At 48.7% G+C, this 24,214-nt stretch overlaps 1 protein-coding gene across 1 annotated transcript in view; it reads right to left on the bottom strand.

Annotated features, from left to right (window-relative positions):
* Positions 1-24,214, bottom strand: part of ANKRD60 (ankyrin repeat domain 60) — a 38,382-nt gene that overhangs the window by 13,385 nt on the left and 783 nt on the right. Inside the window, exons 2-3 of the mRNA XM_063959842.1 lie at positions 3,386-3,516; positions 1,598-1,763 (exon numbers count right to left, since the gene is read on the bottom strand). Of these exons, the coding sequence (XP_063815912.1) occupies positions 1,598-1,763; positions 3,386-3,516 (297 nt within the window). The remainder of the gene's footprint in view (positions 1-1,597; positions 1,764-3,385; positions 3,517-24,214) is intronic.

The raw sequence follows: 24,214 nt of genomic DNA, 5'->3' as shown, positions 1-24,214 counted from the left end.
AAACGCCTGGACAGGTACTAATTTGTTTGCCGGCCGTCTCATGTCGTCAACCGACCTTGCATCGTGTTGACAGTATCACGTAATTCCTAAATAAGCCATCCATTCCGGTGTCGACTCCCTAGAGAGTGACATCACCAATACAGGCAATTTGCTCCGCCTCCTCACCAACATCGTCCTCCTACATGTCGACACACACGTACCGACACACAGCACACACACAGGGAATGCTCTGATAGAGGACAGGACCCCACTAGCCCTTTGGGGAGACAGAGGGAGAGTTTGCCAGCACACACCAAAAACGCTATAATTATACAGGGACAACCCCTTATACAAGTGTTTTCCCTTATAGCATTTTCACATATGTAATCATATCGCCAAATAAGTGCCCCCCCTCTCTGTTTTAACCCTGTTTCTGTAGTGCAGTGCAGGGGAGAGCCTGGGAGCCTTCCTCACAGCAGAGCTGAGCAGGAAAATGGCGCCGTGTGCTGAGGAGAATAGGCCCCGCCCCCTAAAACGGCGGGCTCTTCTCCCGGAGTTTGTGAGATCTGGCAGGGGTTAAATACATCCATATAGCCTCAAGGGCTATATGTGATGTATTTTAGCCATAAAAGAGGTATAATACATTGCTGCCCAGGGCGCCCCCCCCAGCGCCCTGCACCCTCAGTGACCGCTGGTATGAAGTGTGCTGACAACAATGGCGCACAGCTGCAGTGCTGTGCGCTACCTTATGAAGACTGAAAGTCTTCTGCCGCCTGTTTCTGGACCTCTGGACCTCTTCAACTTCGGCATCTGCAAGGGGGGTCGGCGGCACGGCTCCGGGACGAACCCCAGGGTGAGACCTGTGTTCCAACTCCCTCTGGAGCTAATGGTGTCCAGTAGCCTAAGAAGCAAATCCATCCTGCACGCAGGTGAGTTTACTTCTCTCCCCTAAGTCCCTCGTAGCAGTGAGCCTGTTGCCAGCAGGACTCACTGAAAATAAAAAACCTAACTTAAACTTTTATTCTAAGCAGCTCAGGAGAGCCACCTAGATTGCACCCTTCTCGGCCGGGCACAAAAATCTAACTGAGGCTTGGAGGAGGGTCATGGGGGGAGGAGCCAGTGCACACCACCTGATCCTAAAGCTTTTATTATTGTGCCCTGTCTCCTGCGGAGCCGCTAAACCCCATGGTCCTGACGGAGTCCCCAGCATCCACTTAGGACGTTAGAGAAATGTGCGATAACGGGGATCACTTTAGAAAGGAGATTGGGCGTGATATATCGTTTGAATACCACCTATTGTCTTCCAATCTGGTACCTGAGGTATGTGTTGGAAGATACCAATATTTGGCTGCAATTTGTTGGTTTATAATGCCCATTTATTAGGGATCACACAGTCCTCTTTCTTAGGAAGACACTGTAGAGCCGATTCCAGTTTCACATTATAGCAAAATAAATGCCAAATATGATATCCTTCTTAAAAAAAAGCTTTTCTAATATTTTTCAAAGTTATAGTTTTTGCTTATTTAGCAAAGGACCCAAAGACTCCATACATGGATAAGTGGTTTGAAATGTATATATTTTGTATAGGGAACAGTAAAAACATCAACAATCAACTTACCATCCTGTAGAAGGAATTGCACTATTTTCAGGTGACCGCGGTGGGCGGCAATATATAGAGCGACACTGGATCTTGCAGCCAACCATTCACACCTCTGTGACAAATTAAAATGCGAGGAATTCTCAGTGCTGTATGGCGAGTCTTTAGTAACCCCTAAACGTATCAGCTATTGCAAGAAGAAAATAGATAAATGAAATCATGTTACCTACTGAAATAGGCATTTATACCAACATGTCATACATGGACACTATTATTCCCTTAGCAGCTATAAGTCTTTAGCACTCTGGAAAGGAATTCTTAGCAAACACATAACTTTTGTGCAAGAGCATAGAATATGGGGGATACCTGTAATCCCATTAGTGGCTGCATTCTGCAATGGAATTATTAATAGGCACTTGCCCTCAATGTGATCCTACCAGCTCCTGTGTCAAACATAAACGTACATTCATCTAAACATGTCTCTTTCACCATTTGTGATGTTTTTAGGAATCTGAAGGGTATTTCATGATAAGTAGCAATACAGACTATTGTGGCTTATTGCAGGGCTAGGAAAGCTTTTTTTTGCATTTTACAGCATCAAAAAAACTTTTACTGGGACAGCTGAGTGATGTTCATTTCCTTGGAGATGTTGGCTGGCAGCAGATAGAACTTAATGCTTGACCTGATAATCTAGGTGTCTTCTTCTAATACAAAATATATTTTAATATGTGTTCTAGGCATTGGTACAAGTAGAAATATTTTCATAGTGGTACGGATAGTAAAAATGGGCGTGGTCACGTGTCATGAGGGGGAGCGGGGCCACACAAGACTAGGGAAGTGGCAACATGACAATAGGAACATGCCCACATTATGCCACACACTGTAAAGCCCATCACACATTATGCCACACACCATAATGCTTATTACACATTATGCCACATACCGTAATGCCCATTACACATTATTCCAAACACCGTAATGGCCATTACACATTATTCCAAACACCGTAATGGCCATTACACATTATGCAAGAACACTGTAACGTCCATTACACATTATGCCTTACACCATAATGCCTTACATATTATACCACACACCGTAATGCCTATTACATATTATGCCACACACAGTTATGCCACTGACACCATTTTATGTCCCATGCCCCTTATAAATTATGCCCCAGTGGTGGGCTGGTGGTACGCATATTTCTTAATGGTACTCTGTACCACCCTACTTTCGGCACTGGCTCTAGGCAAAAAAGGCTTTATTTCAATAAGGGTCCTCACTATCAGCATCCTGATGTGGTGACAGTGATGAGGATTACAGCACTGTACAGTGATCCTTCTTAAAGCAGCTATTACTGGAAGAGCCAGCAAAGGTTATCACTGGCAATATTTATAACCAACAAAGAGCCATTTCCAGTGTGAACACCCATTTTTACCAGATCTAAGATTACCTCACTACAATAAATAGACCCCAAAATGAGAAAATCGTGTTTGTATTCTTTGGCTAAAGATACTGCCTTTCTCCTTTACCCAGCAAATATGTCCAATAAGAATACAGAGCGCTTCAATCTGCAATATGGAATAAAAGTGGTGCAGAAAGAGGTGGAAGTGGGAATTATTAGCACACACACATATAGGTCTGAAAACAGAACAAGAAGAACAATAGCCTTGATGACAGGTGTTGTCTGCCCTGCGGTGGAAAAGGTAAAGACATGTCTGTGGACTTCAAATCGGGCCTGTCCCAATTTAGGGGTTTACAGGAGATATGTTAAAGGCATCATCCTACAATGAGCTCTTAGTTTACCTTTACTAAGTTTCCTTCAGCTGCTGCCTTTACAAGATCACTCATATCTTCATATAACCAGATGTTCATACAAATGGTTACTCCAGCAACAATTCCATTGAACTGAAATGTGGAAATATCAGGCATATCCCCTATAAGAAAAGCAAATAGCAATTCACGATGAGTATATAAATATGTACAGTATATATGAACACATTTGCATATACTTCCAGTGCTACCCTTTCCTTCTTTAATGAGTCTTACTTCAAGACCCTCATCTCCTCCCAGTCTCCCCTCCTCACTCTCTGCCCTTGACTATGTCACCCACTTCACATCTAAAATGTAATCATTACATCAGGACATCAAGGGCCTACTTCAGACCTGATTGCAGCAGCAAAATTGTTCTCTAATGGGCAAAACCATGTGCACTGCAGGTGTGGCAGATGTAACATGTGCAGAGAGAGTTAGATTTGGGTCGATTATTTTGTTTCAGTGCAGGGTAAATACTGGATGCTTTATTTTTACACTGCAATTTAGATTTCGGTTTAAAAACACCCCAACCAAATCTAACTCTCTCTGCACATGTTATATCTGTCCCCCCTGCAGTGCACATGGTTTTGCCCATAGAGAACAATTTTGCTGCTGCGATCAGGTATGAATTAGGCCCCATATTCCACCAGATCCTCAGCACTCCATTCCGTCATTCCCAGCCTACCCCCACTTTTCCTCACCAACCATTCTTTCTTTCTTTCTTAATCTCCTCTCATTACTCCCATTTACATTGCTGACCTTATTTCTCTTCACACTCCCACCCCGGAGCAGGGTCATGTCACGATGTCCCCACCCACCACCACACATACATACATACATACATACATACATAGATTCACACACATTTAGGCACAGACATACATAAAGACACAAATATACAGATTATATATATATATATATATATATATATATATATATATACACACACACACACACACACACACACATAAACACACAAATAAACACAGACATACACACATACATAAACACACACATATACTCACACATACTATACACAAAGACATATAAACACAAACACACACATACATGTATACACATTAGCACACAGACATATACACACATTTACACACAAACATAGACATATACACAGGCATAAACACACAGTATACACACATTAATTCTCACCAAGAGGGCAGCAGCTCCTCATTCCAGCCTGGAGGGGCGGAGCTTCTATGTGATTGACAGGCTGGACCTCGTGGGTAGAAGGAAAGGACTGAGGAAAGGGAAAGGGAAAGGGTGGCCACCACACTGCCTGTATGTTCCAGATCACTGAATGCAGATCCCTGACAGCCAGGAAAGATCTTCTGAAAAGCCTCCAAACCTCCCCTCTTCCCTAACAACACACCACACTGCACTGCACTGCGCTGGACTCTCTGCACTGTGCAATCAGTGATGAGCAACATGCAGACAGTGTGGTGGCCACCCCTTCCCTCTCTTTTAGTCATCTCCTCCTACCACTGCCCGAGATCCCAGCTTTCAGCTGTGCAGTGAGTCGGCGCCTTCTGTCCCCAGTGGCGCCTGGAGCTCGAGCAACACTTGTTCCACCCTTCCTATGCCCCTGCTCCCACCTGCCTATATCGCTCCACTCATGATCACCAACTTTCCTCCCAACTCCCACCTCCAAAACTGTGATGCGGTTAAGATACTGGCAGTCAGAATACTGATGCCAGATTCCCAACCGTAAGTATAGAGGGAAGGATAGGGTTAGGCCCAGGGAGGGGGACTTTGTGTGTGGGGGTGGGGGGCTAGGTTTTGGTGCAACCCAGGAAGGGGGGGTTAGGATTATACTGCACAGAGGGGGGTTTATGGTTACGCACCACCGATTGGAGGTTAGGATTAGGCACTAAGGGGGGAGATTAGGGTGTTAGGCTGCAGGATGTGAGAGTAATGGTTAGGGGGTAGGGGAGAGGGCATAGCATACTTACCTCACCCCTGTCGGGATTTAAAACATCGGGATGCTGGCGTTGGTATTGTGACCACCGGCATCCCGTCCACCGGTCACACATCCCGAACCCCCAAGACTTACCACTGGATCTCTCTGCCTATCAGACTCTCCTCCTCTCTACATAATTTCAAATGGGCTCTCAAGACCCCCCCCTTCCCCCCGTATCAAAGCCTCCCAGCTCTCAATCTAACCTATCCTAAATAATATCTGCTCACTGTTTCTCCCTTCTGTGTCACCCCTGTCTGTCCCTTCCCTTTACATTTACACTGTAAGCTCTCACCAGAAGCCCCTCTGTCGTCATATGCTTTTCCTTATCTCACTTTTACCATCATCTCCTCCCCACTGGCTACAAAAGCTCCTATTCTTGGGTTCTTGCGCCCGGGTGTAGTATGGCTGACCGGCGGTCAGCTTACCGATACAGATACCGATGCCGGGATCCCGGCGGGGAGGGGCGAGTGCAGCAAGACCCTTGCGGGCTCGCTGCGTTCGCCATGCTGCGGGCTCGGTGGCGACCTACGGTCGCCACGGGTTCTATTCCCACTCTATGGGTGTCGTGGAAATAGTCCCTGTTGGTCGGCATGCCGACCATCGGGATAGTGAGGGGTCGGGATGGTGGAGGAGGTCATGTGACTGCCGGTCTCCCGACCGCCGGTCACATGTATACCACCCCTTGCGCCCTGCTGCTTATTTTGGTATTATGACTACAGGATGCAATATTTATAAACAATGTCCATGTTCTGCAATGTGCTGAACTGTAAGCCACTTTCTTTCTGGTTTTGTCCATACTTTTTCTGTTTTTGTATGGCGCTGTGGACACTTTGTGGCACCATATAAATAAAGGATAATAATAATACTTTACATATATCAATAATATATAGAAGATCTAAATACCATGCACTATAGGCATCATGAATAGGGGTTTAAAGCTGCTTCCACCTAGGAAAATAGTTTATATGTGTCTCCTCAACTAGCCAAAGTCCTAGGGTTTGATATATGGAGTCATGTGTCCTGGGACCCTGTTAGCTCTGTAATACAGAACACTTAAAAGATATATCAGTGCATGGAAATACAATATAAGCTTCAAACTAGTCCAGTAATAATGTAAAAATAAGAATTTACTTACCGATAATTCTATTTCTCGGAGTCCGTAGTGGATGCTGGGGTTCCTGAAAGGACCATGGGGAATAGCGGCTCCGCAGGAGACAGGGCACAAAAAGTAAAGCTTTAGGATCAGGTGGTGTGCACTGGCTCCTCCCCCTATGACCCTCCTCCAAGCCTCAGTTAGGATACTGTGCCCGGACGAGCGTACACAATAAGGAAGGATTTTGAATCCCGGGTAAGACTCATACCAGCCACACCAATCACACTGTACAACCTGTGATCTGAACCCAGTTAACAGTATGATAACAGCGGAGCCTCTGAAAAGATGGCTCACAACAATAATAACCCGATTTTTGTAACTATGTACAAGTATTGCAGATAATCCGCACTTGGGATGGGCGCCCAGCATCCACTACGGACTCCGAGAAATAGAATTATCGGTAAGTAAATTCTTATTTTCTCTATCGTCCTAGTGGATGCTGGGGTTCCTGAAAGGACCATGGGGATTATACCAAAGCTCCCAAACGGGCGGGAGAGTGCGGATGACTCTGCAGCACCGAATGAGAGAACTCCAGGTCCTCCTTAGCCAGGGTATCAAATTTGTAGGATTTTACAAACGTGTTTGCCCCTGACTAAGTAGCCGCTCGGCAAAGTTGTAAAGCCGAGACCCCTCGGGCAGCCGCCCAAGATGAGCCCACCTTCCTTGTGGAATGGGCATTTACATATTTTGGCTGTGGCAGGCCTGCCACAGAATGTGCAAGCTGAATTGTATTACACATCCAACTAGCAATAGTCTGCTTAGAAGCAAGAGCACCCAGTTTGTTGGGTGCATACAGGATAACAGCAAGTCAGTTTTCCTGACTCCAGCCGTCCTGGAACCTATATTTTCAGGGCCCTGACAACATCTAGCAACTTGGAGTCCTCCAAGTCCTTAGTAGGCGCAAGGCACCACAATAAGCTGGTTCAGGTGAAACACTGACACCACCTTAGGGAGAGAACTGGGGACGAGTCCGCAGCTCTGCCCTGTCCGAATGGACAAACAGATATGGGCTTTTTTGAGAAAAAAACCACCAATTTGACACTCGCCTGGCCCAGGCCAGGGCCAAGAGCATGGTCACTTTTCATGTGAGATGCTTCAAATCCACAGATTTGACTGGTTTTAAACCAATGTGATTTGAGGAATCCCAGAACTACGTTGAGATCCCACAGTGCCACTGGAGGCACAAAAGGGGGTTGTATATGCAATACTCCCTTGACAAACTTCTGGACTTCAGGAACTGAAGCCAATTCTTTCTGGAAGAAAATCGACAGGGCCGAAATTTGAACCTTAATGGACCCCAATTTGAGACACTCCTGTTTGCAGGAAATGCAGGAATCGACCGAGTTGAAATTTCTTCGTGGGGCCTTCCTGGCCTCACACCACGCAACATATTTTCGCCCCATGTGGTGATAATGTTGTGCGGTCACCTCCTTCCTGGCTTTGACCAGGGTAGGAAAGACCTCTTCCGGAATGCCTTTTTCCCTTAGGATCCGGCGTTCCACCGCCATGCCGTCAAACGCAGCTGCGGTAAGTCTTGGAACAGACATGGTACTTGCTGAAGCAAGTCCCTTCTTAGCGGCAGAGGCCATAAGTCCTCTGTGAGCATCTCTTGAAGTTCCGGGTACCAAGTCCTTCTTGGCCAATCCGGAGCCATGAGTATAGTTCTTACTCCTCTACGTCTTATAATTCTCAGTACCTTAGGTATGAGAAGCAGAGGAGGGAACACATACACCGACTGGTACACCCACGGTGTTACCAGAACGTCCACAGCTATTGCCTGAGGGTCTCTTGACCTGGCGCAATACCTGTCCCGTTTTTTGTTCAGACGGGACGCCATCATGTCCACCTTTGGTATTTCCCAACGGTTCACAATCATGTGGAAAAACTTCCCGATGAAGTTTCCACTCTCCCGGGTGGAGGTCGTGCCTGCTGAGGAAGTCTGCTTCCCAGTTTCCATTCCCGGAATGAAACACTGCTGACAGTGCTATCACATGATTTTCCGCCCAGCGAAAAGTCCTTGCAGTTTTTGCCATTGCCCTCCTGCTTCTTGTGCCGCCCTGTCTGTTTACGTGGGCGACTGCCGTGATGTTTTTCCCACTGGATCAATACCGGCTGACCTTGAAGCAGAGGTCTTGCTAAGCTTAGAGCATTATAAAATTACCCTTAGCTCCAGTATATTTATGTGGAGAAAAATCTCCAGACTTGATCACACTCCCTGGAAATTTTTTCCTTGTGTGACTGCTCCCCAGCCTCTCGGGCTGGCCTCCGTGGTCACCAGCATCCAATCCTGAATGCCGAATCTGCGGCCCTCTAGAAGATGAGCACTCTGTAACCACCACAGGAGAGACACCCTTGTCCTTGGATATAGGGTTATCCGCTGATGCATCTGAAGATGCGATCCGGACCATTTGTCCAGCAGATCCCACTGAAAAGTTCTTGCGTGAAATCTGCCGAATGGAATTGCTTCGTAGGAAGCCTCTTTTCCTGGTTTTAGGAGGTTCCTGACTAGCTCGGATAACTCCCTGGCTTTCTCTTCCGGGAGAAACACCTTTTTCTGGACTGTGTCCAGAATCATCCCTAGGCACAGCAGACGTGTCGTCGGGAACAGCTGCGATTTTGGAATATTTAGAATCCACCCGTGCTGTTGTAGCAGTATCCGAGATAGTGCTACTCCGACCTCCAACTGTTCCCTGGACTTTGCCCTTATCAGGAGATCGTCCAAGTAAGGGATAATTAAGACGCCTTTTCTTTGAAGAAGAATCATCATTTCGGCCATTACCTTGGTAAAGACCCGGGGTGCCGTGGACAATCCAAACGGCAGCGTCTGAAACTGATAGTGACAGTTCTGTACCACGAACCTGAAGTACCCTTAGTGAGAAGGGCAAATTTGGGACATGGAGGTAAGCATCCCTGATGTCCCGGGACACTATATAGTCCCCTTCTTCCTGGTTCGTTATCACTGCTCTGAGTGACTCCATCTTGATTTGAACCTTTGAAAGTGTTCAAATTTTTTTAGATTTAGAATAGGTCTCACCTAGCCTTCTGGCTTCAGTACCACAATATAGTGTGGAATAATACCCCTTTCCTTGTTGTAGGAGGGGTAATTTGATTATCACCTGCTGGGAATACAGCTTGTGAATTGTTTCCCATACTGCCTCCTTGTCGGAGGGAGACCTTGGTAAAGCAGACTTCAGGAGCCTGCGAGGGGGAAACGTCTCGACATTCCAATCTGTACCCCTGGGATACTACTTGTAGGATCCAGGGGTCCTGTACGGTCCCAGCGTCATGCTGAGAGCTTGGCAGAAGCGGTGGAAGGCTTCTGTTCTTGGGAATGGGCTGCCTGCTGCAGTCTTCTTCCCTTTCCTCTATCCCTGGGCAGATATGACTCTTATAGGGACGAAAGGACTGAGGCTGAAAAGACGGTGTCTTTTTCTGCAGAGATGTGACTTAGGGTAAAAACGGTGGATTTTCCAGCAGTTGCCGCGGCCACCAGGTCCGATGGACCGACCCCAAATAACTCCTCTTCCTTTATACGGCAATACACCTTTGTGCCGTTTGGAATCTGCATCACCTGACCACTGTCGTGTCCATAAACATCTTGTGGCAGATATGGACATCGCACTTACTCTTGATGCCAGAGTGCAAATATCCCTCTGTGCATCTCGTATATATAGAAATGCATCCTTTAAATGCTCTATAGTCAATAACATACTGTCCCTGTCAAGGGTATCAATATTTTTAGTCAGGGAATCCGACCAAGCCACCCCAGCTCTGCACATCCAGGCTGAGGCGATCGCTGGTCGCAGTATAACACCAGTATGTGTGTATATACTTTTTATGATATTTTCCAGCCTCCTGTCAGCTGGCTCCTTGAGGACGGCCCTATCTATAGACGGTACCGCCACTTGTTTTGATAAGCGTGTGAGCGCCTTATCCACCCTAAGGGGTGTTTCCCAACGCGCCCTAACTTCTGGCGGGAAAGGGTATACCGCCAATAATTTTCTATCGGGGGGAACACACGCATCATCACACACTTCCTTTAATTTATCTGATTCAGGAAAAACTACAGGTAGTTTTTTCACATCCCACATAATACCCTCTTTTGTGGTACTTGTAGTATCAGAAATATGTAACACCTCCTTCATTGCCCTTAACATGTAACGTGTGGCCCTAAAGGGAAATACGTTTGTTTCTTCACCGTCGACACTGAAATCAGTGTCCGTGTCTGTGTCTGTCGACCGACTGAGGTAAAAGGACGTTTTAACGCCCCTGACGGTGTTTGAGACGCCTGGACAGGTACTAATTTGTTTGCCAGCCGTCTCATGTCGCCAACCGACCTTGCAGCGTGTTGACATTATCACGTAATTCCATAAATAAGCCATCCATTCCGGTGTCGACTCCCTAGAGAGTGACATCACCATTACAGGCAATTTGCTCCGCCTCCTCACCAACATCGTCCTCATACATGTCGACACACACGTACCGACATATAGCACACACACACAGGGAATGCTCTGATAGAGGACAGGACCCCACTAGCCCCTTGGGGAGACAGAGGGAGAGTTTGCCAGCACACACCAAAGCGCTATATTTTACAGGGATAGCCTTATAATAAGTGCTCCATTATAGCTGCTTTTATAAAATCACAATTTCGCCAAATTTTGCCCCCCCTCTCTTGATTTAACCCTGTTTCTGTAGTGCAGTGCAGGGGAGAGCCTGGGAGCCTTCCTGACCAGCGGAACTGTGTGAGGAAATGGCGCTGTGTGCTGAGGAGATAGGCCCCGCCCCCTTTTCGGCGGGCTCGTCTCCCGCTTAAAAATGGATTCTGGCAGGGGTTAAATATCTCCATATAGCCCCGGAGGCTATATGTGAGGTATTTTTTGCCAAAAAAAGGATTTTCATTGCTGCCCAGGGCGCCCCCCCCCAGCGCCCTGCACCCTCAGTGACTGCCGTGTGAAGTGTGCTGAGAGCAATGGCGCACAGCTGCAGTGCTGTGCACTACCTTAAGAAGACTGAGGAGTCTTCTGCCGCCGATTCTGGACCTTCTTCTCTTTTCAGCATCTGCAAGGGGGCCGGCGGCGAGGCTCCGGTGACCATCCAGGCTGTACCTGTGATCGTCCCTCTGGAGCTAATGTCCAGTAGCCAAAGAAGCCAATCCATCCTGCACGCAGGTGAGTTCACTTCTTCTCCCCTAAGTCCCTCGATGCAGTGATCCTGTTGCCAGCAGGACTCACTGTAAAATAAAAAACCTAAGCTAAACTTTTCTAAGCAGCTCTTTAGGAGAGCCACCTAGATTGCACCCTTCTCGGCCGGGCACAAAAACCTAACTAAGGCTTGGAGGAGGGTCATAGGGGGAGGAGCCAGTGCACACCACCTGATCCTAAAGCTTTACTTTTTGTGCCCTGTCTCCTGCGGAGCCGCTATTCCCCATGGTCCTTTCAGGAACCCCAGCATCCACTAGGACGATAGAGAAAATGCAATAGTTTACTTATTGTTACGGTTTCACAGTTTATTTAAGTCTTCTCTGGCAACATATCAGTGTATTAGATAGATTGGGCAATATAGTAACAATAAGTAAACTATTGTATTGCTACATTATTACTGGGCTCGTTTGAAGCATAATGTATTTCTATGCACTGATATATCTTTTAAGTGTTCAATTTAAATTGTTTTATGAATATAGGAAATTGCATTTTATTTATGAAAAACTCACAAGTCTCTATATAATAATTAATGTAAGTACAATAATCCTCTGTGTTCCCAGCGCTGTTTCTCATTTGCAATGTATTTCTAGAGATTTCCCTAGAGCAATCCCAATAGGAGGTTTTATACCCCTCCCTACAGCTGCGGGTACACAGGGGTTTGTTCAATCTGTGAAATTAATTATTAATTTGCATCAGTGTCCAAAAGTTTTTTTTATGTTTAGCACTGTAATATAGAACTTGTAAATCAATAAAGCAGACCAGCTTTTTATTACAGTAGAACAAGCATGGAGTCATTCCCAGACTTCCAGCTGGGAGCATAAGAAAAACGAGATTTATGGTGAGAACTTACCTTTGTTAAATCTCTTTCTGCGAGGTACACTGGGCTCCACAAGGATAGACATTGGGGTGTAGAGTAGGATCTTGATCCGAGGCACCAACAGGCTCAAAGCTTTGACGGTTCCCAGAATGCACAGCGCCGCCTCCTCTATTACCCCGCATCCCTGCACAGGAGCTCAGTTTTTAGTTAACCAGCCCAATGCAGTAGCAGGAAAAGAGACGACAACGGTTAGTAGCCACAAACACCACACTCTCACGACAGGAGAAGTGTCAGCGGCTAATGCCATACCAACCCAAAGAAGCTTAGTGCGTCAGGGTGGGCGCCTTGTGGAGCCCAGTGTACCTCGCAGAAAGAGATTTAACAAAGGTAAGTTCTTACCATAAATCTCGTTTTCTGCTGCGGGGAACACTGGGCTCCACAAGGATAGACATTGGGGATGTCCTAAAGCAGTTCCTTATGGGAGGGGACGCACTGTAGCGGGCACAAGAACCCGGCGTCCAAAGGAAGCATCCTGGGAAGCGGCAGTATCGAAGGCATAGAACCGTATGAACGTGTTCACTAAAGACCACGTAGCCACCTTGCACAATTGTTCAAGGGTCACACCACGGCGGGCCGCCCAAGAAGGTCCAACAGACCGAGTAGAATGGGCCGTTATGTGAGCAGGAGCCGACAGACCAGCCCTCACATAAGCATGTGCAATCACCATTCTAATCCATCTAGGCAAAGTTTGCTTGTGAGCAGGTCAGCCCCGTTTGTGAAATCCAAACAGTACAAAGAGAGAATAAGATTTCCTAATGGAAGCAGGTCTCTTCACATAGATACGGAGAGCCCGTACCACATCCAAAGACCTCTCTTTGGGAGACAGATCAGGAAAAACAAGTGTCGGAACCACAATCTCCTGGTTAAGGTGGAACGAGGAAACCACCTTAGGTAAATATCCGGGACGAGTCCTAAGAACCGCCCAGTCACGGTGAAATATCAAGATATGGGGAACTACAGGACAAAGCACCCAAATCCGACACTCTTCTAGCTGAAGCAATAGCCAGCAGAAACACCACCTTAAGGGAAAGCCACTTAAGATCAGCTGAACCAAGAGGTTCAAACGGAGACTCTTGTAACGCCTCCAAAACCACCGACAAGTCCCAAGGAGCCACAGGCGGGACATAGGGAGGTTGGATACGCAACACACCCTGAGTAAAGGCATGCACATCAGGTAAGGTCGCAATTTTTCTCTGAAACCACACCAACAAGGCAGAAATATGAACCTTGAGGGAGGCCAGACGCAGGCCTAAGTCCAGGCCCTGCTGAAGAAAAGCCCAAAACTTGGCTATACTAAACTTGGAAGCATCATAATCGTTCGATGCGCACCAAACAAAGTAAGAATGCCAGACTCTATAGTAAATCCGAGTAGAAGCCGGTTTCTGGGCCTGCAACATAGTTTGAATGACCACCTCAGAAAACCCTTTAGCCCTTAAGACGGAAGCTTCAAGAGCCACGCCGTCAAAGACAGCCGGGCTAGGTCCTGGTAGACACAGGGGCCCTGAACGATGAGGTGTGGGCATTGTGGAAGTAGAATTGGACGCTCTGACGATAGGCCTTGCAGGTCTGAGAACCAGTGCCGTCTGGGCCACACTGGAGCTATGAGAAGCAGAATTCCTTTTTCTTACTTGAACTTCTGAATTACCCTGGGCAGGAGTGACACCGGAGGGAACACGTACGGCAGCCGAAACCTCCACGGCACCGCCAGCGCATCCACGAATGCTGCTTGAGGATCCCTTGTCCTTGCTCCGAAGACCGGAACTTTGTGATTGTGTCGAGACGCCATCAGATCTACGTCTGGAAGACCCCACTTTTCCACTAGGAGTCCTGACGACTGAGAAAGTCCGCTTCCCAATTCAGGACTCCCAGAATGAAGATTGCCGATATGGCCGGTAGATGGTGTTCCGTCCAATGTCGAATCCGTGAGACTTCCCTCATTGCCAGACGGCTTCGAGTGCCGCCTTGATGATTTATGTAAGCCACTGTGGTGGCGTTGTCCGACTGCACTTGAACAGGACGGTTCTGAATTAAATGCTGGGCTAGGTTCAATGCATTGAAGACCGCCCACAATTCCAGAATGTTGATTGAGAGGAGGGACTCCTCCTTGGTCCACCGACCCTGAAGGGAGTGTTGCTCCAGTACCGCGCCCCAAACTCTTAGACTGGCATCTGTCGTCAACAGGACCCAGCTGGATATCCAGAAGGGACGGCCCCTGCACAATTGTTGGTCCTGGAGCCACCAGAGCAGCGACAGACGGACCTCCAGAGTCAATGAGATCATTTGAGACCCGATCCGGTGAGGCAGGCCGTTCCACTTGGCTAGAATCAGCCTCTGGAGGGGGCAAGAATGGAATTGAGCATACTCCACCATGTCGAATGCTGATACCATGAGGCCCAGCACCTGCATTGCCGAATGTATCGACACTTGCGGACAAGAAAGGAAGCAACGAATCCTGTCCTGAAGCTTCAGGACTTTCTCCTGACACAAGAACAACCTCTGGTTGTGAGTGTCTAATAGCGCTCCCAGATGCACCATGCTCTGAGCAGGGATCAGGGAGGATTTCTTCCAGTTGATGAGCCACCCGTGGGCTTGTAGAAACCGGACCGTCAAATCTAGATGACGTAGGAGAAGTTCTGGGGAATTTGCCAGGATGAACAAGTCGTCCAGATACGGCAGTACCCTGTCCCCTTGACGGCGGAGTACCACCGTCATCACCGCCATGACTTTGGTGAAGACTCGCGGCGCTGTTGTTAAACCAAAAGGTAACGCCGAAACTGGTAATGGAGTTTGCCAATAGCAAACCTCAGGTATTGCTGATGTGACGCTGCTATAGGAATATGCAGTTAAGCATCAAGCATGTCCAGGGAGACCATGTAGTCCCCAGGTTCCAAGGCCAGAACTATAGAGTGAAGGGTTTCCATACGGAACTTGGAAACCTTCACAAACCTGTTCAATGCCTTGAGGTTGAGAATGGGCCGGGAGGACCCATTCGGTTTCGGGACTAGAAACAGCGGAGAATAGTACCCCCGGCCCCTCTGCGCGAGAGGCACCTGTACTACGACTCCTGTATCCAGGAGGGTCTGTACCACCGAATGTAGAGTGTTTGCCTTTCTCTGGTCCAACGGGACGTCTGTCCGGCAAAATCGATGAGGGGGTCGGTTTTTGAAGGTTATGGCGTAACCTCGAGTGACGACTTCCCGTACCCAGGCATCTGAAGTGGCCTTCAACCATTCCTGGGTATACCCTAGAAGCTGGCCCCCCACCCTGGGATCCCCCAGGGGGAGGCCCGCCCCGTCATGCGGCAGACTTATCAGCCTTGGAAGCTGGCTGACGGGCCGCCCAGGCTCTCTTGGGCTTTGGCTTACCAGGTTTGGAAGTGCGGGCCTGCTTGTTGTACGCCTAACCTTTTGCTTTACCTGAAGGACGAAAGGGGAGAAAGGAAGTACCTTTAGCCTTCAACACTGAAGGAGCGGTACTTGGCAGACAGGCAGTTTTGGCAGTAGCCAAGTCAGCCACTATCTTATTTAAGTCCTCCCCAAACAGAATATCTCCCTTGAAAGGGAGTACCTCCAGGGTTTTTCTAGAATCCAGATCCACAGACCAGGATCTCAGCCACAATATCCAGTGAGCCAGGACTGAGTAGAGGCCTTGGCTGCTAGGATACAGGCATCAGAAGCCGCCTCTTTAATATAGCGAGAAGCTGTGACAATATATGACAAGCATTGTCTAGCATGGTCAGAGGAGATTTCAGCTTCCAACTCCAAGGCCCATGCTTCAATAGCCTCTGCAGCCCATATTGCTGCAATAGTGGGCCTTTGTGCAGCATCCGTGAGGGTGTAAATCGGGTGTAAATCGCTTTCAGACAACCCTCCACACGTTTATCCGTAGGCTCTTTTAGAGACGTGACGGTAGTGACAGGTAGAGCTGAGGAAACCACCATCCTAGCCACATGTGAGTCTACTGGAGGAGGCGTTTCCCAATTCTTAGCGACAGCTCTGGTGCGAGGGCATAGCGAGCCAGCATCTTCTTTTGAGGCACAAACTTCGTACCCAGGTTTTCCCAGGGTTCCTGACGTATATCCACTAGGTGCTCAGAGTGAGGTAAAACTTGTTTAACCACCTTCTGACGCTTGAACTTATCTGGTTTCTTAGGAGGGACGGATGGCTCAGGATCATCCGTAATCTGTAGAATTAATTTAATAGCCTCCAAAAGATCAGGAACATCCACATGTGAACTACCCTCCCCATCAGCAGTATCTGAGTCAGAACCTGTGGGGTCAGTGTAAGTGCCGTCTTCATCAGCCGAGGTGTCAGTGACAGCAGTGGATTGTGAGGAGACAAGCGCTCGCTTAGAGGACCCCTTAGGCTTAGGCGAGCGATGGTCAGACTTTTTAGTAGTCAGGGACTGGTTCAACTTCTTCAATTGTGCAGATAAATCGTCCGCCCACGGCGGGTTAGCTGCAGGGACCACATACGGTTGTACCGGCATAGGGGGTCCCATAAGGGGTGTTAGTTTATGAACTAGCGTATGTAGAAGCGTGGAAAAAGCAGCCCACGGTGGGTCATTATGTACCTCCGTTGCCACAGTCCCACTGGGGGGCAAGAAGCCCCCAGAACCAGAGCCCACAGCTGCTATATTCTCCTCATAGGGATCTGTGGCTTCAGCATCACCGGCAGTGTGTACAGCCCCAGAACCGATACCCTCAGAAGCAGACATGCTATAACTTGCAGTATCAGGTAACACAGTTCAATTGGCAGCAGCACAATACCTCTGACCCAAACCCCTGCGCAGTGTAGTCCGCACCAGCAGAGATTAAGGAGAGATATGGTGACTAAATCACAGAGAAAAATACGTATTAAAGTATATCTTTGTGAAAATCCTATATCAATATAAAACCTGACGCACCAAGCCCCCTCAGGTTATAGAATATAGGGATAGCAAGTAAAGTGAAAGACACGAAATGGACACCACTCAGCTATCTAATGCACACACAGATAGTCACAGTTTGTACAATGCAGAGGTTATTACTAACAATAATACTGCACTGGACTAGCTTGTAAATATAGCTATATAGTCAATAGATATAACACTACACAGTAAGAACTGGATGTATATCACAGAGTAATTGTACTAGAAAACCCTTACTAAATGCACTCTTTCTTAACTAGCACTGTCTAAAAAGGCAGGTAGAATACTGAAGTGTCATGTAAAGTCACAGCACTGACAACCAGGCGGCTTTACACAGGAGGATTTGCCCAAGCAGTCCCAGGAACAGTGAAGCTGAGGGATAATGGCGCCCAGACACTGACAGGGAGTGAGGGAGAGACAGATATGCAGCTCAAGGGCGGGAACATTTGCGGGAAATGGCGCCCTGGGGCTGGGGGAGGGGCTTCAGGTCTAAGCCTTATCCCCCTGCTGGCAAAACCACGGGGTACTGTGGGCTACTGAAAATGGTTTAGAGAGAAAACATGACCTGCACCCATGCACTGGTGATCTAGTGGGATCGCCTGTACTGCTATAGTGTCCACCGCCAGCGCGCGTGGCCCGCCTCCCACTGACCGCGCCGGATCGCGATACAGACCGGGTCCCGCAAGCGGGACCCACTCACCACCTCCCGAAGCGCGGCCACACGATCCCGGAGAGCCCCCGTCGTGTGTGCCTGACGTGAAGAAAACCGGAGCCTCCTGCTGTAGTTACCCAGCAACCAGGGCTCGGGAGTGTACAGCGCCGCTGGGGAGAGCTGGAGCTGCAGCAGTGAATGTCTTCTGACATTTACCACCACTGCTGCCCTTGTAGTCTTCACTTTTTTCTTCAAAAAAAGCTCTTCTTAGGGCTTCCTGGAGCAGCCCCTCTGTTATGTGCCTGCTTACTGCAGCACCAACTACAAAACTGAGCTCCTGTGCAGGGAGGCGGGGTTATAGAGGAGGCGGCACTGTGCATTCTGGGAACAGTCAAAGCTTTAGATCCTACTCTACACCCCAATGTCTATCCTTGTGGAGCCCAGTGTACCCCGCAGCAGAAATAATTTTCGAAGTGGTATTCGTGGCTTTAAATGTCTTAAATGTATAGCACCCAATACAGATGTAACAGAATCGTTCCTCTTATACAGCTCTATGGGGGGAATTGAACTGTGGGCAAAGGAGGCAAATTGCCATTGCCGCGGCGTTAAAATACTGGCAACAGCAGCCCGACTTTCACCCTTCACCCAGTCCGATTCACACCCCACTGACAGACCCCCGCCCCTCCACACACCCTATATTTCTTACCCGACCCCCAATGGTGCCTAACCCTAACCAACCCTACCCACATCCTAAACCTAACCCTTCCTCTCCCCCAGCCTAACCCTATGTCCCTCTTACACTGCCTAACCCTAACCCTCACCCTGCAGAATAACCCTAACCACCACCATCCAACCCCTCATACAACCCACGGATCCCGGCACCGGGATTGTGATCCATGTCGGGATGGCATTCCAAACAGTGTCGGGATTCCCGGCGTAGGTATTCCGACTGTGAGGCTCTTGTAGGGGTGCCTCAGGTTGGTGGTCCTGGACCAAATCAGATTATTTATGGTTACTGCGATAGGCAAAACCAGTGTTGCTGGTTGCCAATTATAACACTTGCGGACAATCAGAAGCACAACTGTACACCACCAGGGGTGGATTGGGATTCGAAAACCAGCCTGGGAAATTTATGGAAGCAGCTCTAATAGGGGTGGGGGTCTGTTGAGGGGGTGGAGTCTGTCAAATGGGAGGGATTACTGCTCAGAAGGCCTGATGATATGGAGGTATGGAAAGTGCAAGCCTCCGGCACTCTGCTAAATTTTAGGCGTGAGGCTTCATAGGGAAGGGGCGTGGCCACATAATAGTGCCAATTCACATTACACGACACAGTAGTGCCGCTTATACACATTGCACCAGGTACAACCTCTTAAACACACTGCACCAGGTAGAGCACGTTATACATATTCCGCCAAATATAGCATGGTATACTTTTTGCGCCAGGCAGAGCACATTATACACATTGCACCAGGTAAACCACATTATACACTTTGCGCCAGGCAGAGCACATTATACACATTGCACCAGGTAGAACCTTCTATACACACTGCACCAGGTAGAGCACGTTATACATATTCCGCCAGATAGAGCACGTTCTACACTTTGCGCCAGGAAGAACATGGTATACACTTTGCGCCAGGCAGAGAACATTATACACATTGCACCAGGTAAAGCACATAAAACATATTGCACTAGGCAAAGCACATTATACACATTGCACCAGATAGAGCACGTTATACACTTTGCGTCAGGTAAAGCATATTATACACTTTGCGCCAGGCAGAGCACATTATACACATTGCACCAGGTAAAGCACATTATACATTTTGCGCCAGGCAGAGCACATCATACACATTGCACCAGGTAAAGCCCCCTTTTACACATTACGGCAGGTAGAGTAACGAAAGAGAGAGAGGGAGAGAGAGAAAAAAGGTGTCAGGTAGAGAGACAGAGTGGTGGGAAGGAGACAGAGAGAGAGAGAGAGAGAGAGGGAGAGGGAGAAACACACACACAGTGGTACCTATGTCAGGGCCGAAACTAGGGGGGGGCTAGGGGGGCACGCGACCTGGGCGCGGAATGAGAGAGGGCGCCGGCGCGGGCGGTAAGCGGAAACATGCAGTGTAGGACGGCGCAGGGCTGAAGTCGCGCCTCCCCGCTCCGCTGCGCCAGGATGCTCCGTTAGAGTCTGCTTCCGGAAACACAGAGGCGCCACTTCACACTCACATAATCATCTGCCAGCGGTGTGTGTGTGACGGCCATCTTCAGAAACGGAGAGGACGGGGGCCCTGACTGATCATCACTAGATGTGTGTAAAGGTAGGGAGAGGCGGACAGCTATATATGTATAATATGTGTGTGTGCAGTGTTGTACTTTAACCTAGTGTGTGTGAGCAGGGCAGTGTAACCCTGAGTGAGTGTGTGTGTGTGTGTGTGTGTGTGTGTGTGTGTGTGTGTGTGTGTGTGTGTGTGTTGGAGCAGTGCAGTGTAACCCTGTGTGCGTGTGTGTGTTGAAGCAGTGCAGTGTAACCCTTTGTGTATGTGTGTTGGAGCAGCGCAGTGTCACCCTGTGTGTATGAGTGTTGGAGCAGTGCAGTGTAACCCTGTGTGTGTGTGCATGCATGTGCTGGCGCAGTTCAGTGTTACCCAGTGTGTGTCTGATGGAGCAGTGCAGTGTAACCCTGTGAGTGAACTGGAGCAGTGCAGTGTAACCCTGTGTGTGTATGTTGGAGCAGTGCAGTGCAACCCTGTGTGTATGTGTGTTGGATCGGTGCAGTGTAACCCTGTGTGTATGTGTGCTGGAGCAGTTCAGTGTAACCCTGTGTGTATGTGTTGCAGCAGTTCAGTGTAACCCTGTTTGTGTGTGTTAGAGCAGTGCAGTGTAACCCTGTGTGTATGTGTGCTGGAGCAGTGCAGTGTAACCCTGTGTGTATGTGTGTTGGAGCAGTTCAGTGTAACCCTGTTTGTGTGTGTTAGAGCAGTGCAGTGTAACCCTGTGTGTATGTGTTGCAGCAGTTCAGTGTAACCCTGTTTGTGTGTGTTAGAGCAGTGCAGTGTAACCCTGTGTGTATGTGTGTTGCAGCAGTTCAGTGTAACCCTGTGTGTGTGTGTTAGAGCAGTGCAGTGTAACCCTGTGTGTATGTGTGTTGGAGCAGTTCAGTGTAACCCTGTGTGTATGTGTTGCAGCAGTTCAGTGTAACCCTGTTTGTGTGTGTTAGAGCAGTGCAGTGTAACCCTGTGTGTATGTGTGTTGCAGCAGTTCAGTGTAACCCTGTTTGTGTGTGTTAGAGCAGTGCAGTGTAACCCTGTGTGTATGTGTGTTGGAGCAGTTCAGTGTAACCCTGTGTGTATGTGTTGCAGCAGTTCAGTGTAACCCTGTTTGTGTGTGTTAGAGCAGTGCAGTGTAACCCTGTGTGTATGTGTGTTGCAGCAGTTCAGTGTAACCCTGTTTGTGTGTGTTAGAGCAGTGCAGTGTAACCCTGTGTGTATGTGTGTTGGAGCAGTTCAGTGTAACCCTGTGTGTGTGCTGGAGAAGTGCAGTGCAACCCAGTGTGTGTGTGTGTACTGAAGCAGTGCAGCGTAACCCGGTGTGTGTGTGTGTGTGTGTGTGTGTGTGTGTGTGTGTGTGTGTGTGTGTGTGTGTGTGTGTGTGTGTGTGTGTGTGTGTGTGTGTGTGTGTGTGTGTGTGTGTGTGTGCTGGAGTACCCAGGGTGGGTACTTAATTTGTATATACAGTATAGGAGGGATGTATTTAATCACAGTGTATTGGGGTAAGTGTATATACAGGTGCATGTATATATATGTTTATTTGGGTGGTATGTGTATATTCAGGGGCTGTGTATATATGTACCGTACTGTGTATTGATGTACGGGAGGATGTATTTCTGTATATTGGGGGGGGGGGGGGGGGGGCGGCAAATGACTGCCTTGCCCCGGGTGACAGAAACCCTAGTTTCGGCCCTGCCTATGTGATAATGGCTGGAGTGCAGGCAGCCATGGCGGCAGCGGCGGAGGGCTGTACCTGTGCTGGTAACGGCTGTAGCTGCTGCTGCCGGAACTGCTGCTACTCCGTCCTCTCGGCATCCCCTGCGCAACTCTGGACCGACCTGTATGGTGCACGAACACTGGGCTGCCGCACCAGTCAAGGAGGAGGGGGGAGGAGCGGGGCGGAGGTGCAGCACATGAGACGGGAAGACAGATATAGTACGCGCAGTGCTGCCAGCTATAATATATCAGCGGGAAGCAGCTGTGCGTCCGGCAGAGGAGCCGGGTGCAACGCTACTTTTATATGTTATAGCGAGCAGCGCTGCAGCTGGCGGTGGCCAATCGGGGTGGATGTGGATGGTGTGCCCACAATGCAAATGCACTCTGTGTGACGCACCATCCACCCACACTGTGTTACGGCCCTGTGCATACTACCCCCTCCCCCCCACACATGCACTGACTGTAAACAGCCCCCCCACACACATGGACTACAGACTGCCCCTCCCACACGCACACACACTGTCTCCAGACTACCCCCACCACCACCATCACCACCACCACACACACACTCAGACTGCAGACTACGCACACACATACACACAGGGACTGCAGACTGTCTCCCCCCTCCCACATACAAACCCTGCTTGCTCCACACCCATAGCATAAAAGCTGGCACGTAACCTAGTGGCAGCTCAGCAGCTGTGCTGTCTGGAGTCTGGACTGGAGCCGAGGAGGCGTGCACTGTACAGTGAGTGACACGCACAGGACCATGGGAGCTGCCTTGTCTCCTGCTCTGCTCGGCAAACGATGTAGCTGTGTGAAGGGCAGCAGCTGCAGCTGAGATCACAGCCTGGCCTCTGGGGGATGGGGGGTTCTGCGTACTCTGTAACCCCCCATACGTGCAACTCCAGCAGTGGGGGTAGGGGTTGTCGGGCATTCCTGCCCCGCAGCTCACTGTATCCTTGGGGAAGGGGATGGTAGGTTCTGGGCTGCAATGTGAACTCCGGTGAAGGGGGTAGGAGGGAGGCTGGCTGGGGCAAGAGGAAGCCTCAGGGCAGGAGGCGGTCCTGGAGGTTGAGCCGTCAGTTGTGACCGACGGTCCGGCCCTACAAAGGTTTATGGGGGCCTGCTGCGGCTGCACATGCGCAGCAGCTCTGCCGGCGGCCATCTTTTAGTTAAATTTAAGTTAACGCTGCCGCGATCTGAGCTAAGCTCCGCTCTCAGCAGCCGGCCAGCATGGGGGATGACGGCGGCCACTGAGCGGACGTCCGGACCAGCCAAACGTAATCTGGTACGGCGTCCCGGCGTGCCAATCCGCCGCTGTACACCACCACATACTGTAACTGAACCTAAAGACGACAGACAGTGGTGAATTTCCCATTAGGAACGTGCCTACGGGCAGCACTTGGTTGCTTGTGTTGGTACTGTCAGACCGAAATGCACCCGAAACTGCAAAATATTTCCACTGTACTATACCATATGCCATCCTGAATGGAGTGTAAGCAGGTAGGACATGCACATACAGTACTTCCCCTGTAAGCTGTCCTACTTAGTAAATAAATATACATAATAAAAAATAAAGTCATAGTGGATTTTAATTTATTCTTCTATTATATTGGCTATGCTCAATTGAGGCCTTATAACAAATCAATGAAAATAATAAAATTAGGCAAGCCGTTACTATTGTGCCTGGGGGTGCCCTCACACTTATATCCGCCCCTGATGACAGGTAGGCACAAATCAGTTAATTTAAAATTTGTTGTTGTTTTGGGGTTTTTTTTTTTTTAAATGTATCAATAAAAAAACTTTTATCCTAGGGGTCCCATGAATTAAATGCTGATACACTAGGGCACCGTTATTCGAGAAAGTTTGGGACCACTGCTGTAAGAAGTCAAGTCGATACTGTGATAGTAGGTGGTGGAATGATGCTATAACCCACCACCTACTATAATTATACAAGTTTTATGTAGATGGGTACTGTATATATAACAGCTGCATTAGACCAGTGTGTGTATACAAGTGTTACATAAGTGAGTATATCTGACATCTGTATTAGACCAGTGGTAGGTAG

The sequence above is a fragment of the Pseudophryne corroboree genome, chromosome 3 (genome assembly GCF_028390025.1).
Source record: "Pseudophryne corroboree isolate aPseCor3 chromosome 3, aPseCor3.hap2, whole genome shotgun sequence".
In the NCBI taxonomy this organism is placed as follows: Eukaryota; Metazoa; Chordata; class Amphibia; order Anura; family Myobatrachidae; genus Pseudophryne; species Pseudophryne corroboree.
This window is presented reverse-complemented; position numbering and strand designations above follow the sequence as displayed.